This window comes from Lissotriton helveticus, chromosome 10 (assembly GCF_964261635.1).
Source record: "Lissotriton helveticus chromosome 10, aLisHel1.1, whole genome shotgun sequence".
Taxonomy (NCBI): Eukaryota; Metazoa; Chordata; class Amphibia; order Caudata; family Salamandridae; genus Lissotriton; species Lissotriton helveticus.
Genome location: NC_136071.1, coordinates 64,903,356 through 64,920,764, shown reverse-complemented (window position 1 = coordinate 64,920,764; position 17,409 = coordinate 64,903,356). Strand labels below are relative to the sequence as shown.

Genomic DNA, 17,409 nt, shown 5'->3' with positions numbered 1-17,409 from the left:
CTGGTTGACACCTTTAATCAGTTTTAATCACTCCTCATACTGCACCTTTTTGTCGCACTTTTCGGTTGAGATCACTTGGTGTTTGCACGATTTTCACCAATTTATGTGTTAAGTGTTGTTTATGTTCAGTTGTTTTGACTATATGTTGTGTTAAGAGAAATTTATTATTTTTCCCCCTCCCTTATGCTCCGCCCTGTGTGGGGTACACCAGGGCGTATTGTAAGCAGGCCCAATGATGAAGCATGTCACATACCTTGGTATGTGAGTGAGGGCAGTTTTCTCAAATAGAGTGATTTGCCCTATTGGGGCCTTCTCTGTTTGTTGTGTTTGTATGTATCTTTATGTTACTTACTCTACCCACCCCTTTTGTGTGTACAACACAGATTTATTTACCAAACATTGTTTAAGAATTCAAAGTGTTGTTTCAAGTTATCACATCAGAGTTCAGTACATTTCAAGTCATGTGAAGATATCAAGCTTCATTCCTGAACAGACAGTCGTAACTACAGAGAGTGTCATCTGATAAACCAAATACAGTATCAGACATTAGATGCCAAACTCTATATCAAAGGAATGCTAAAAGTCTTCATTTGTCTTTGGATATCTGCTCTCCTGTAGAATAGACCAAATCCCGGTATGCTGTCAGGCTGTGTGCAGATATTTAACATCTCTCTGTCTCTACTTCCAAACTACATATTGTTAGTGTAAGGTTGTCACTGTGTGCAGTTACGTTTGGAAGCTCACATAGCTCTTGTTTAAGCAGGTTTGCAAAGTTGAGAACCTTGACATTATCCTAATGTATGTAAGGAGACTGTCTGTCCACAGGTCTCTCCGTTAATGAATTAATCTTTTTATTTAGGCTTAAAGTGTCATCATTCTGTGTAATATTTACTCAGTATGAACTATTTTGTGGGATTTATTTTCTCATTAAAATCATACCTGCTTATTAACATGAGTCAATTCCAATTGAACCAAAATCACTGTGACATATAGAACCTGTTTTACTGACCTATGTTAAAGTAGAGCTCAACTAGGCCTCGACTCCATTTGGGAACAACATGGCTGCTGTTTCACAATATTTAATGTGTATTTACATTTTCTCCTTGACAGCACACAATACTAAATGTGCACTGTTCATTTTGTATTCACAAGCTGAGCTTGAAGAACTATGGATGTACACTGTTTTGCATTCATTCATGAGTCTTTTCATTGTCCACGAAACTAGTTTGTTCTGGGACCACTGATGAAATTTGTCAGAAGGAACCAATAAATATTCATATTGTGGGATAGTGCAAGGGTGGTGGTATCATATAATATTTTGTAATGCTGAACTGTGACTTGCTGCTATAGCGATACATGTGCTCACCCCATGCTAACATTGTGATTTATATTACTTTCTATGGTGAAAATGACTTTAAAACATCATCACATGCTGGTGAGCCAGGTCTATTAGGCACACTGCCCAATTCTCTGTCAATTTGTTCTATAATTTCAATGTACATTTGTGGGGAGATATTGCTCAATAATGCATCTATTTCAATGCTAAAGAGACGCCTTGAAAATGGATTCCTAAGTCTTAGGGCTGAGTCATTGAATTTGACCCTATTTTTGGATTCTGTATTTAAATTTTAATTTTGATAAACATTTATGGTTTAAAAAAAATTACTGATATTGAACTTCATGACTTAGGGCCAGATGTAGGTAATCCCAGATTACCAATTCTTTAATACCGAATCATACCGATTCGATATTTAAGAACTGGCAATCATAATGTAGGTAATTTTACCGATTTAATTACTGAATTGGTATGATTTGGTAATTACCGAATCGGTATTTACCGATTCGGTAATTGCCATTCATTCCTATGGGCCTAGAGGCCCATAGGAATGAATGTCAATTACCGAATCGGTAAATACCGATTCGGTAATTGGGGGAAACATTGAAGGGTGGCAGGGTGTCACTTTGACACCCTGTTGCACCCCTCAATTGTGCATGGGTGCACATGTTGCAGACATACATTCTCTTAAGGCATAAAACAAAAGAAATGCTTTTTGAAGGGTTTTCATAATTTACCACCAACTTCTAGTTGGTGGTAAATTAAGAATTCCTAAACCCCTGTAGCACTGATTATAGTGCTACCTACATGTCAAAATACAGATTCGGTAATTATACCGATTTGGTAAAATTACTGAATCAGTATTTTAACATGCCCCTACATCCCAAACTTCAAATACCGGTCGGTAACGGCCGAAATCGGCCGTTACCGACCGGTATTTGCCTTCCTACATCTGGCCCCTAATCTTTATAAGTGCCTGTATTTTTAAATTGTTCTTTTAAATCTCATCTCTAAGGTCACACTTCTACACACTATTCTTGAGGACAACACCATCCCTGACCCTGCAATGCCTGTTCTGATTCTTCTACAGATTATCTAAGAAATAGTGCCAATAATAGCCCCAATATTTTAATCAACTAGAGAATCTGTCAGTCAATATCTCTTATCCTTTCCAGGAATTAACTAGGAAATTCAGATTTAGACCATTCTCCTCAACCCCCATTTAAATTGAACTTCATGGATCCCCACTATCTCTGGCTCTATGACAGATATTTATTTCGCATAGTCATAGCTGTTAGCTCTAGTTTGTCATACAACACTTATCACACTGCATGGAGAGGTTAGACATGTAGACTCAGAGTTTTTTTCTTTGTACAGATCATGATTTTGGAAGTCTTCTTGGGAGATAAACAAGCAAATTCATGATATTGCAGATGTGTTTTTTTTATCACACTGCCAGAGTAGATGCATTCAGTGTAAGCCTTTCAATGAGGTCCAATTGCCAAAGCTAATGGTCAGTATCTAAATGTGAGTGAAATGATCAGTATGACAATGTGACCTATGGAAATCAACAATAGGGTAGCATAGGCCAGGTTGCAGCTTTGTGACTATTAATATGACCAGATAAAGTTTAAGTTTCTTTTCCAGCTGTCTCAATGGAAATGCATCACACACTTTTAAATATCTTAAAACACAATGTGGTTGGCTCATTCAACCACACCACTTTGTGCAACAGCATTTTTTTTATCTAGCATTGAGAAAAATAACTTTTAAGGAATGGGGTAAACCACTCTAAAGCACTGAACGATTTTAGATCACTGGACTGGTCTTGTTGGCAGAAATTGCTGTTTACTTACTTCCAGCAAAAGCCGGAAGTAAGTTTATATTTATGAATAATTCATATATGTCTATTAAATGGTAGCCAACTTTTGTAAAGTCAGAGCATTCAATATCATATTCTTAGCATACATGTATCTCCTTAAACTTAAATGTCTCTTACCTTAACTTTTATGCCATTAATGTCATGTCCTGTGACGAACATTGAGGCAACTTCCACCTGCTCCTTTGTCCCAAGACATCTCTGAATGGATTTAGATGGTTCTGGAAATATAGTTTTTTAATTTCTGGATAGCATTCTCGGTACTAGACAGCTCTCTAACTAATACATGTAAAGGTTTCAAACTGGAAAAAAGAGCCAGCATTGAATTAATTTGGACTTATGTATAGAAAGTTGAATAGGAAATAGGTTGTAGAAGTAAAATGGATTACGTGAATCCTATATTTAATGCTAAGACAGCGAATATAATATGCATCCTATTTTATTTTATTAGATGGTACTGGTTTTGACATTAAATACTGTCTAGTGTTTATTTCTGGTCTCAAGAAGATGATAAATATTTTGGGAGTAAAAATGCTGTACAGAAGACCAGCACCAGATGATAGAATTGCAAACATTTCAACAGCTACCAGGTACTTTCCTTTTGTGCTGAGATAGGCTGGGATAAAAGAGAGCCAAACACTGAGAAACACCAGCATGCTAAAGGTGATAAACTTGGCTTCATTGAAGGTGTCAGGCAAATTCCGTGCTAAGAAAGCAACCACAAAACATATACAAGCTAACAGTCCCATAAAAATCAACATACAGTAGAACATTAAAAAGGAACCCTCATTACATTCTGCTGTCATCTTCCCATGGATAGCCTTAGTGTTAAGTTCAGGGTAAGAAGGTGAGGTCCACAGCCAGACGGCTCCAATCACAAACTGGGTCAAAGAAGACATCAGGACAATTGAAGAGGAAGTCCTGGGTCCTATCCATTTCTTTAAGTTGCTATTAGGTTTGGTGGCCTTGAAAGCTATGACCACTGTGATTGTTTTGGCTAATAGACAGGAAACACAGAGAGAAAATGAAATGCCAAAGATCACCTGCCGAAGCATGCATGTCACCCTCCTAGGCTGTCCAATAAAAAGCAGGGAACAGAGAAAGCACAGCATGAGGCCAACAAGTAAAATATAGCTAAGTTGGGTGTTGTTGGCTCGAACTACTGCTGTGTGACGGTACCATCTGAAGAGCCACAGGACCCAGGTGGTATTAAGAAAAAGGAAGACAGAGATCAAAACTAAGACAAATCCTAGGGGTTCCTCAAAGGACAGGAATTCAATCTCCATTGGGATGCAACCATCTCTTTTCCTGTTTGACCACTTGTCATCCGGGCACTTCAAACAATTTAAGGAATCTGAGGAAAAAATAAAATAGTTTAATGTCTACAGGAAGATTACTTTAATGCTACTGATGATTTTAAAGTAGTGAACAGGAGAAGGTTTTCTAGCATTAAAGATAACATGCAAGCAAACATTTTGTTATTTGTAAATCAATCTTAAGATATGTTTCCCATGGTTAAGGAAGATGAATAGTTTCTTCCATTAAAGCTAAAATGGCTTTACTAGACAACACCATTAATTATAAATCTCTAATTCTGTTTATGTCACTGAATTTCAGTTGTGATCCGTGTTCCTTAGGTAGAATCAAAAGCAACAACAACATCTAGGACCAAGAGCAGCAAGTTATCCCATCCTTGGAGCCATAATTTTATGAAAAATATTACATTTCAAATATTTGTACCTCCAGTGCCTTATATTGGACCCACTCACTGTATTAATTATACACTTAATTAGGTTTGGATTTGGATTGATTTATTACTAAATCAAATTAAGATGTTAATTTCTCAGATAAAAATAAATATAGGTAAATAATTAAACATTGTGCCGATATGGATCTGGAAGTGACAAAAACATATTTATGTTGTCAAAGCGTATTTTTTCCCACAGGTGAATATGCTGTATGAACGCATACAAAATAATTGGCATTGTGTAAGAATTTTAGATGAGAAAACAATACCCCCCCTCCCAAAAGAAAAGACAAGTAATGTGTTTTCACTCTAAAATGGATATGCAAGGGCATATTAGATGTTCTTCTTCTTGCATGTTTTCAATTGCAAATATGAAGCATTAATTTTCCTTTCACTTCAGTTAAAAGTTGTCACTTGTAGTTTGACTCCCTATAAAACAAAGTATGTTGGGTGGATCAAAATCATAATTCCTTCTGTTCACCTTGGGCTTTTGAGTCAATGTGTACCATACATTTTAATGCATGTCAATTTCAAACTACAAACAGAGCATTAAGAAGTGCCCTATTAGCAATCTGAAAGAAATAGAAAGGAATAATCTTGTAATACTCAGGAGTTAAACACACCCTCTTTTACCATTAACAGTGCTTTGACCCTGCTATCACTCACTAAGAAACCCTATCTACCCAAACAATCTCCTCAGGCCTTTTGCTTGCTGAACCTTAGGGGTTCTCAAAAGATTTAAAATTCACCATTCTCTGTCGGATATATTTAACTACCTGTAGACGTCCTGCCCTTGGCTCAACTGTTATTACCAAGCTTGGTGTAGTGAGGGTGAAAGTAAGGGATAGAAATAATGGCTTATCTTGTGTTTTCTTTTCTACACTGTCTGTTGGAGACAGACATTTTTGCCAGTCAATTACATATACTAAGAGTGGTCTAATTTGCTGCAACTTACTCATGATTGGATGCCCTTCTTCTCTTTTTTGAATTCCCTGCTCCTGATTTGATATCTTCCATCGCTATTGTTATCCCTTCACCCCCCCCCCCCAGGCCTACTTCGGTCGTACAATGTTTCAGCTGGTTAATGTATCTTTACACTGCTGAAGGCACACTTTCAATTGTGCTGCATATGAGGGACTATTTTATCCCATCTATCATTCTATCTCTGTCTACCTTGCTTCTCCTCCAATCCCCTCCTCCTTATCCCCCATTCCCTAATGGTTGCTTTCCTCACAAGCCTTCTGCTAGAAATGGTTGCTGTGAATGTGTGTGAAATACATACCCTGCAAGCACTTGGGCACCTCTTCTGTTTAACATTATTGGAGATCAGCATGTTTGGTCACATGCACAGAGTTTCCTTCTACATTTGTGTGATGCTCATCATGTACACTCACAGTTACAGGGAAAGGCACAAGCACGATGCTTGAGTGGCCAGAGGCAAACACACAGCATTTCACTTCTTGGTGGAATTGAGGTGACTCCTTGTTAAACACCAAATGCAGTATCAAGTAGCTTTAGGGGATGTGCCCAGGTACTGCATGGCTACTCCTCTTGCAGAATCTGCACGACTGCCTCGATCATGCAGTCCGCTAATCTCCAACACTGGAGTACATGCATAGCCCCTCATGCCATTGATCCAGGCTAGATTTGGTGAATGGGGGCTGATTTCATTGCATCTGGGTGAACTCATCTTCTGCTTTCTGCACTCTCCTTCCTCCAGTCAGGGGCACACCAGCAGGGGCTCTTGCATGCCCCTTCCGCATTTGTTGAGGTAGCACCCTGGTGTCCACTGAGCCAGGTACTATTGCCACCAGTGATATTTACCATCTCCTTCGAGTGTTGCTACCAGATCATATGTAAGCTCTCCAAATGTAAGATGCCTATGGACCCCTGAACAATACTTGCAAACAATATTTTGTAACCGTATTCAGTACTTTAGCTGTGATTTTTACATGAGTGTTTATTTTGTTAAATATAAAGTATAATGCAGCATTGTATTCACTTCTAACTGGTGGCATTTGTTTGAGCAGAAAAGGGAAGCAAAGAATGGGGAGTTAGTGGTTTGTTGAAGCTCATACAATGAATTGAATTCAGGATTATATAATACACCCACCAGTTCCCACAGTTGATCATTCAGTCATTAGACAAGTGGCCCACTTTCTATATGTCAGTAAAATAGGGTGTAATAATAGTCACCCCCTAATGGAGGCTCTATAGGCTTATAGAGCAGGGTGCATTGTTTATGAAACGTAGGACATGTGTGCCTAGGTTTTACATGTCCTACCATTGTAAAACTTCAAAAGCCATTTTCTACTTTTGTGATGAATTTGGACTGCAAGCAGATAGAGATATACTGTTTACACTAAAATGAATAATTTAAAATCCTTTAATGGAAGGTCAGCTTATGAGACACAATTCTGAAAGTCGGAAACTCGGGCACCACCTAGCGCACCCTCCTGTTGCACTGCTGTATGGGAAACTTCCCTCATGTTAAACACTTACTGTTCACTTATTCATTTTCACAATTTTTTAAACATATTATAAAAATATTGTGTCAAAAATATTTACCCGCTACCTCTTTCAAATATTTCTAATATAGTCATTAATCTCGCCTGTATGGTTGGAGATAGTCCCCTCAGAACAGGGTAAACACTGAAAGCAGCAAGAAGGACGTCCAGAAACTGCTGATATCCTCTCTCCTGCGAGACAGCTTTTACTGCAGACTGACATAGGGGCCTAAGAAAGAGAGAGGGAGAAAAAAAGAGAGAAAGCGAGTGAGAGAAGAACAAATAGAGAGAGAAAAACAGAGAGAGGAGAAGAGTGAACAAGAAAGAGGGGTGGTGAAATGTATCCATTGGAGCTGTCTTCCTGATAAAGCATATACCTCTTCTATTAACTCTGAATGGATATTATGTTTTGATTAAAATATATTATTCTTTGCAAAAATTACCTCCAGGAATATGTAGATGCCATTTATTTACTTTTTACCAAGTGACCAGGTTAGGTTTTGGCAGTAAGATAAGGCTACCAAAAGGACCATCCTATAGGATGACTTCTTATTATACCCAACCCAGCAAGATAGGAAGGTAATTCAACAAACTGGAATGATCATTCTGAAGATCAGATGATAGACATGTCTATGCTAATGGTGTCTTTGTCTTCTGACCCCTTTAAGTGTGTGCAATAGTGCTGTTGCTCGGTATTTTTTTAATATAATAAAAGCATCGGGTCACCATTACAGTTGTAGGAATCCTACATCATCTAAAATTGAATGGTTAGACTTTGCAATAGCAGAATTGGAACAGAAGTAAAGAATATAACTTCAAAATACCACATCTTGTTGTGATCAGGAAAGGGAAGCATAACATGAGAAGGTATGTATAATCCAGTGTATAATCCAGTGTTTCTCCAAGTAAAAAATAAAACTAAGACTGGCTTCGGAGCCTTCCTTTCTAGCCAGAGTATGAGCTCATACATGCCATATGTGACATCACAGGTATTGCAACACAAGCAATTACAATGCAGCCCTGTCACATGGGGGCTTGTTTCTTTGGCAGAACCTGCCTGTGTGTAGTACATTTTGAAAATAAACCACCAATGATTCCTAGAGAGTACACCCCAAAGTCACTAAATTATATGTAATATGTAAAGTATTTGTACCAAAACAGTAATAAAGCCAGAACAACAAACAATACAAATCCTAAACAGAGTAGAAAAGTAGAGTAAAATGTAATAAAATGACACCAAAACCTCAAAAATCCAATAAGGGAGACCTGAGATGTGATTTGTTAATGCCTTAAGTAGAAATAGTGCTAAAAACCACTAAACACCAATGACCATCTATGGAAGCAGTAGACCAGGACCTAGGCGTGATTTCAGGGTGACCGCTATGACTACAGGTTGGATATATGACACTGATTCGACACCGTCAAAGATTTTACTTTCCTGACTTCATTTTTTTATGAAGCTCAATTTCTTCCAGTAGGGGCAAGCATGAAGCTGTATCCAAAGAAAGTGCATCAACATTTGACACCCTTGCTGCAGGACCCCTCTGAATGGCTTGAAAGGGGTTGGAAGTCCAAAACTTTTTGAAGTTTAGGAGTTTCAAAGTTTCTGCATCCACTTCTGTGTGTCACTTAAAAAAAGCTCCCAGGACCTAAGGAATATCACTTAAGGGCCAGGACTCACTCTAGCAAGGTGACCAGAAAGTTCCAGTCCAGGTCTAGTTAGTACTGGTCAACTAGTCACTTCAGGAAAAGGCTTCTTTCAGCTTGTTGTGTCCCTCTAGCAACAAAGTAGGTCAGACAGCTAGCCCTTGGAGTCCATTTCTTGTTTCTGGGTATAAGACCAATCAGAACCTGTCCTTTAGGGTTCCTTTAAGGCTGCTGCTAGCAGGATCCAGTCCTCTTCTGATCCTCCACAGGCCCCTAGAATTTCTCTGGAGTGTTACCTGGGGTACCACATTACTGCTTGTTACTGGCCATTGGGTGGGAGTAACTCCTAGACACTCCCTAACCAATGGGGAAAGAATACACAAGGGTAAACCTACCCACTCTTAAAGCAGTTCTTGTCTACTATAGAGCAAACATTACCACAGTGTCCCTCACTCCCAAAATTCAAGATGGAGAAACCCTTTCTTCCTTGTGAAGAGCTTGTGTGTCCACATGGAAGTATGACCAGGGAAAGGAGCAGTTTTCTCCCATGATAGGGATTGAATGCCCCAAACCCATCCAGCTTATATCCAGACTGAAGCTGTTGTTGTTTTCTTGGACCAGTGATTACACCTCAATAATACCAATCACTGGCATGCCTGCTATCAATTGGCTAATGCTAGTTAGTGTACTGCAGTTCCAGGCAGGTAAAAAGTAACTTTCTATAATTTACCTTTTCTAAATATTGATTAAAAACCTTACTTTGGATTTTTATGAAATCTAAAAAAAACACTTGAATGACAATTTTATTAATTTCCTGTCAAAAGTTGAAAATTAAAGTTTATAATCGGTACATTTACTACTTACATCCCTGCCAGTTAAAACAGACTTTTGGGGTTTCACCAAATGAACAAGCCTACTGTAATGTTGCACATGCCCTACTTTTAAATGTCAGACACCCTACCTTTTGGGTGACATGGTGTACTTAGAGATGACTTATTATTATGTTAAAAGTAAAACAGGGTTTTCCACGTGTCCAAAAGAGGTATTTTGAGAGTGTTATGTTAGGCTGTTACATTTAGGGAGCACAGGTTCCGCCTGAAGCAATGTTTTACGGGCTCCCTCAGTGTATGGCCAAATAGGTGCTGCAGTCCACCAGAAGAATTTAACTTCGAGGTTTATTTTCTATATCTATGTCATATGCAATGGACTTACAGGCAAGTTAATGAGGTAGAGCATGGGCACTTTACTCCTGTTTAGCAGAGGTTAAGAGCCAGCACAAATAGGGTCTAGAAAAAGGTGACAATCTCGGATAGCCATACACAATAGGAGGTTATGCCACAAATGAGATGGTGCAAAGTGGGAGAAAATGATGGAAGTTGTATGTGTTAGTCTCCATCAGGCTCATGCATCAACCTTTTTTGCAAGCGCAAACACTGCGATTCGCAAACATCGTCCGTTTGTGTCCGCAAAAAGGGCTTCTGCGATGCATCAAACTGTAAGGCTCTCGCAATTTAAGAAATCACAATTTATTGCGATTTTTTAAATTGCAATTGCATTTAAGAAATCGCAAATTGATATTCCTTAAATGCAATGCATGATGAAATCACAAATAGCGATTTCGCTAATAGGGGTCGCAAATCACCATCAATTTGAACTTGATGGTAATTTGCAAAAACTTTGAAAAATTCACTAAAGTGCATTTTCAAAGTTGTAGATTACACACACACCTGCCCCTGGGGCATGTGTGTGCGCAACATGTGTGCACAGATCAATTTCAGGGGGGTGCAACAGAATGTCCTTTTGACACCCTTGCACCCTTAAAATTGCATGCGCAATTTGCAAGTACCTATTGGGTACTCGCAAATTGCACATGCAATTTCTCATTCTTTCCTATGGGCCTGTAGGCCCTTAGGAATGAATGAGAAGGCATTCCTTAATTGCGACTCGCAATTTGCGAGTCGTAATTAAGGAATGTTTGTGAATCGCTAATTTTATAGCGATTCCTACATGCATAGGCTTTTGCAATTCCTTAATTGCGATTCCTTAATAATCGCAATTAAGGAATCGCAAAAGCCTACATTGATGCATTATGCCCCTATGTGTGTATTTTGCAAGTGCCACTTCCTGGTAAATAAATCAGCACAGGGCAGTTGTTAGCCTTCCTTTACATAGAGGACATCAGTCAAATTGTGTAGTTGCTCCTTGGAACAATGATGACACAGGAATCATGTGGGACACCCTTAGTATATCCTGTTGTGAAGATCTATGCCATTATATTTACTGTTTCTGACATAATGTTTACTGGACCTAATGGTAGGCATCAGGTGCTTATTGTGGTATTTATGAAGTAATGGGGGCATCACCTGACATATTAGGGATCATCGTTGACAAGCTGGAGGCTTTTTTGGTATTAGGGTGTCCATTTCTGGCACAATAGAGGCCCTATCTTAGGAATTCCCATCACCAGAATATTGTAGGGACATTTGAAAAATGATTACCACCCCTCACTTAATAGTAGCTACCTTAACACATTTCTGGCATCCTTTGAAATAGGGTGCTCATTCCAGGCTTAATAGAGGACATGGCATAAGGATGCTATTTTTGTGGACATTCCTGTCATATGTGTGGTGGGGATCCTGGCCATAGCTTTTAAGGCTTAGGATAGTAATAAATGGGCATGATGTTTGAAGATCGAACCACCATTAATAAAACATAAGCCAGTGCTATGTTAGGATAACATTAGTGTTAGACCTGAAATTTTGTGTGGTTCTCCAATAATGTTTTGCTTCGGACTTCGAAATGGCAAAATAAGCCCTGTGACAAGCCCAAACCTTCTTTTTTACTTCATAAAAGTCACCCCTAGTGTAAACCCTGGACAGGCCAGGTCGCGGGGTGCAACATATATAACTGTTTGACCATGTACTTTTAAGTTTTACATGTACTGGTATTGGAAATCTCTTACATTTGTTTTTCACTACCACAATGCCTATCTCTCCCATTGGATGACATTGGAGTTGCCTTATTACATTTTATGAGTGTAATTTCCAAATAGGAAGAGACAATGATCTCATGCTTGTTTTCTCTGGAATCACAATTTAGAATCCTAAAGTTGGATTTTAAATTGCAATCCTGAAAATGCTACTTTTAGAAAGCAGACATTTTCTTCCCTCGGCCATTTGGCACCTGTAGCCTGTGTCTGATCACATGACTAGGTGTGAGTGACAGGCGGGTTTTGTGTAGACCTCCTACATAGCCGCACACAATGGGGAGCACAATGTGAAGGATGGGACCTCACTAGTAGGATGGGAGGGGGATCTTGGCCCAGCCCCTTTTCAGTAGACTGTGTGTTCTGTCTCCATACAAGGGGCAGCATATCCCCTGTAGATTTTTTGGATAAAGCGCTAGGAAGGAAAGACATCTCTGCACTTCAAAAGCATGCCTCTAGATACCTCAGACACCAACTCTTCAGTACACTTCTGGACCTGTGGATATTCTGCCAGGAAGAAGGACTGCTATGTTGCTAAAATGACTGACACTCTTGCTATGGTTTGGAGGACTGAACCTGTATCTCTTGACCCCAAATCCCAGAGTGACTTAATTGGCTAGATAGCTAACCTCTTGATCTGAAGCCTTGGGGACATAACATGATTCCAAAAATCTTGCACCTGCACGTGGACATCTATGAGTCTATATGCCCAATGGTGCCACCCCAGTCCTGGACACTTGGAAGTGAGCCTAAGGTGCTTGCCAGCCTCTGTGGTTCCGCCAGAATCAACACATCTCCCCTGCTGCATTGCGCAACCCCTAGCAGAAACAATGCATCTCCGCTGCTGTGTGGATTGAACACATCACAAATACTTGCCTCACCTCTACAGCCCACATCGCCTTCAGAACCGCTGTCTTGCATCCCTCATCACTGGAAGCTGGATGATGGCGGACTATGCATCACAGCCTTTCAGCTCTTTGGAATCGAAGCATCCCGCTAACTGAATGACACATTCCTGAAGTCAAACTTTACTTCACAAGCTCCGTCAACGGGATCCTCAATGACAACTCAGGCCTTCACATTGTAGCTGGCAATGATTCGGATGCATGATGCATCTTCAATGCTTCTCCAAGCAATGCTCCGCAAACCAGGATTCAAGGAACTTTGTTCAGCGGGCCCAACTGGCTCCCTGTAGCACATCCATGCTCCATCGCAGTCGGCCAGAACTGTGACTCTGTACCTGTCTGGCGCAAACAGATAGCACAGTTGGCACTTTGTGCTTTTTGGCACTAATTTGACCTAAATCTTTAACATTTTCTATCCCCGGTTCACGTCATTGGATATTTGTCCTTTTGATATTGTTTTATTTTCTAAAGAAAGTTCTGTTCTTCAACTTGGTGTGGGACCATTTCTGTGTAGTGTTTTCACTTTATTACTGTTTGAAGTGTTGCACAAATACTTTACACCTTGCCTCTAAGTTAAGCCTGACTGTTCTGTGCCAAGCTAAGAAAGGGTTGAACACAGGTTAATTTTGGCTTAGCTTGTGCCTCGTACACCAACAATAAACAGCAGTGGGTTATCAGACTAACTCAATCATGTATCTGTACAAAACCGTGTGTTCAAAAGCAAAAAAGGATCTTGCATGGGAGAAACTCCTCAAACGTGAAAGAGTTCCCATCAGTCACCAACGAGACCGCCCTTCATCATCTGGGTACTCTCAAGTTTTGAGGGTACTCTCACCCATACCAGAACGGCAGAAGTTTGGTACCTACTCTGGTGTGTGAAACTGATAAAAGGCTAGGGGTGTAAAACAAGTGTGTCTCTCCAGGAACTGAATAGCAGTGCTAACTCAAGTGAAAGTGAAAAAGTGAAAATTGCTCTAAAATTGGATAGTGGTGGGGAAAAAAATATTTATTATGCACCCCGTCACTCCCAAATTAATAAAAACAGTGCAAATAGTAGTGTAACAAATAACCACTAAGGAGAATCTTAGGTCGACATGTTTCTGCAGACAAACGGAGCCGAAGGGTCTCCTGCTGCTTCCTCAGGACCAATATTGCTACTGCTATACATGTAAAAAGAAGTCATATCACCGGAGAAGTGCAATATGTATTCATCCTCCTGACTAATTAGGCCGGAGGGAACAGCCCAACCTCACCTGGCGCCAGCTCAGGTACTGGGTGCACCGCTCTCTCCGTTGGTACACCGGTCGTCCCACTGGGCTGTTTCTTGGGGAGGTTAGCTTGTGCCTCACCTTGACAAGGATTGGGCTTGCTCCTTGGCCAGGGCTCACACCGCAGTCAACCAACAACCCAATTTCTCCCAATTAGTATTTTTCAGAAAATTACGCACTTATGTTAAGTTGAATTTCCTATACCATTCAAAAGTAAAACTTGCATTTGTAGCAAAGTGTGTGTGCCAGTTTGAGAAAACATCAAGTTTGTGTGTTTGTGGTCCAAGTTGTTGCATTTTAAACATATATTTAAAAACTATATTTGAGTGCTATTCTATGCTTAAAAGGAAAGGAGGCATTTACTCATATATACGCATGGGCTTGTGGGATTACATTAACATAATGGATATTTTGACATCTACAACTGGTCATTTTCTGCTATAATAATGGTATCTCAGCTCTTTGAGCCTGTAAGAGTGGTCTAATTTGAGGAATATCTGAGTTGTCTACCTCCTGTGCCTGTGAGATATGTGTAATTTTTTATTCTCTCAGCCTGCACTTTCCAAGTAGGTTCTCATATATATGAATTAGAAACTACTACTGAAAGGTTGGATGAAGAAATTAATGGGAGCAAAATTTGCAATCAAGTATATTTTTTTAGAAAAAGATCATGAGAGGGTATTTCAAATTGCAAAAGCACATAGTTTTTACTCCTGGTAAAAAAGAACTACCCATGACCCCTCTTATTTCTAGTGTGGGAAAAACTTAGGTTCACTGCACCAACCAACTGAGTTTAACATTCCAGGAAGTCTATGGTAGGTGCTGATATTTTTAATCGTAGGACCATGGGTTGAGTCACCAAGATCCGCATAATTTATATTAGCAGGATCAAACACCTCTTGCTGATGGAAGACTGGAAGCAAGTAGGACAGGTATGTCTAGATTATCTGAAAAGCGTTCCCCTGGATTATCAACTCATAAATATTATTTGACCATATTGTGTTAAAAAATGTGACTACACTCATTTACAATAATATCAAATAGTAAAAAATAATTTAGTGTATGAGTGATTTAATGTAATAGTCCAATTGTAGCGCATCATGGGGTTCATTAGGATGGTGGGCGGACTTTGTCCGCCTGCCATCCTCCCATGGAATGGGACCGCCCGCCATCGGTGTGTGTGTTCCGTTGCAGAGATTAGGATGCGCCCACCACACTGGCATCCTAATGGGGCCCTTATGTTTTTATCTCATTGTTTATGTTATTGTGAATTATATTCTTGTTGATTATTTAACCCTCTCCATGCTCATGAGGGCTCCACGCCATCATGAGTCACGGGCGGCGTGTGCTCTTGACTGCGTGGAGCCGTCATGCAACTGCAGTTCCCCCCACGCTCCACCTATGCGGCATTAATTCCCCGCATGTGCGGGCGAATTAGTGAGTGGGCGGGGTCTTGACGGCTCCACGCCGTCATGAGCACACACCACCCATCATGAGTAAGGGAGCGCCATGCCCACACCCTAGCCGCAGCGAAAAGGTTAGTAGTATGATTTTAATGTATTTCTGGTGGTTGAGGAAACCCGGAGTTTGGGTGAGTAGTGATTTTATTTAAATTATATATTAATTCATCCTAATTGATTTATTTGATTTGCATGTCAAAAAATAATTAAATTGTTTATTAAATCTTCATTTGGTGTTAAAATATTTTTCCATGTTTTTTATTTGTCATTTTTTTAAATGTTCATTATAATGTAAATTGTTTATTGCAATCTATTTTGTTGAGATATTAATCAGTTAGCAATATTATTTATTTATTTACCTCAGAGTTATATTTTTAAATTATTTAATACATTTTAATTTTGTGCTGTGATGGTAATTCTCATTTTGGATGCAGAACTTTTTGTTGACTCTTCTTTATTCCACTACAAGGAATCACATGAGTTACGGTCACCTCTAGTTTCAATCTACTGACACCACCAATGTGTCACATGGGGGAGACTAGTACCACCGCAAACGGTGAGCTCAATTGATCTGTCTCTAATTTGGGCCTTCAAGTTTGGGTCCTCAAATTGAGACAGGCATAAATAATGGGGTCCCAAGTTAAAACCAGCGCCTCGCGGCCCCCGCTCCGCGGGAGCCGCTCGGAGGCTATCAGTGACAGAGACCTTGTTTGTTGGTTTGGGGCATTTACCGGCGGGACTGCGAGGACCGGCAGCCCGCGCTGCAATGCTTCGCCCTCTTCCCGCCTCCACCGCACCTGCGAGTTAAAACCAGCGCCTCGCGGCCCCCGCACCGCGGGAGCCGCTCGGAGGCTATCAGTGACAGAGACCTTGTTTGTTGGTTTGGGGCATTTACCGGCGGGACTGCGAGGACCGGCAGCCCGCGTGGCAACGCTTCGTCCTCTTCCCGCCTACCGTCGCCATTCTCCTATATAACTGGGCCTGCACTACGCTTCGCGGGACGCACGCGGGTGCGCGCCGGGCGAAGCTCGGGCCAAGGGCGGGCTCGTTCCAGCCCGTTACAGCCCGGGTAAGACCGGACCGGGCCACCCTTCTTGGTCCATCCTCCTTTGACTTTTGTGCGTTAGCCATTTGTTTCTTACTTTGGTTGGAGGCTTCCGTATTAAGGACCATGTCTACTCGGGAGACGAGAAGCAGAGCCACGGCGTCGAGCACTATGGTGGCAGGTACTTTGGACAATTTCCTGCTCAGAGCTAATTCACTCCTGCTAATGAATTAACTGTACTAGAAAGGCGGCTTTCGCAGGGAATTGAAAATGTTAGAACATCCTCATTGGGTCTTATCGCTAATGCTAAAACGCCCGAAAAACGTGGTGATTCCCCTACTACTCTTCTTAGTACCATTGACCAGACAATAACATCTGTATTACAAGAGCTTAGGAGAAGCCCCGTCCCCCACAGAGACTGCCTTGGGGCCATCTCTGAGGCTATGTCTGTGCAACTAAATGCTAATAGCCCGTCACTTGGTGACAGGCAGGATTCCGTGACTGTTCACTTACAAGGAATCCGAGAAGGGGCTGTCCCAAAAAGAAAACGTGGTCCACAGGCAAGGGGTGGAAAAAAGGTGAAACTAGATAAATGTTCCACCACCAAAGATTTTGTAGGGCCCTTAGAA

The 17,409-nt window shown here is 40.6% G+C and overlaps 1 protein-coding gene across 1 annotated transcript; it reads right to left on the bottom strand.

The window, feature by feature from the left end:
- Positions 1-3,649: 3,649 nt before the first annotated feature.
- On the bottom strand, positions 3,650-16,698 carry LOC144783917 (vomeronasal type-2 receptor 26-like). Its single transcript, XM_078662653.1, has 3 exons — positions 16,690-16,698; positions 7,575-7,698; positions 3,650-4,569 (listed from the first exon to the last, which is right to left on the bottom strand). Exons 1-3 carry the CDS (start codon positions 16,696-16,698, stop codon positions 3,650-3,652), a joined length of 1,053 nt encoding a protein of 350 aa, XP_078518779.1.
- Between the last annotated feature and the right edge of the window lie 711 nt (positions 16,699-17,409).

What these genes read in the sequence shown, in the direction of transcription:
- LOC144783917 (XM_078662653.1), bottom strand. An exon ending in GACTATCTCCAACCATACAG is followed by an intron (nt 4,570 to 7,574) that starts GCGAGATTAATG and finishes TTTTTTCCTCAG; the next exon opens with ATTCCTTAAATTGTTTGAAG.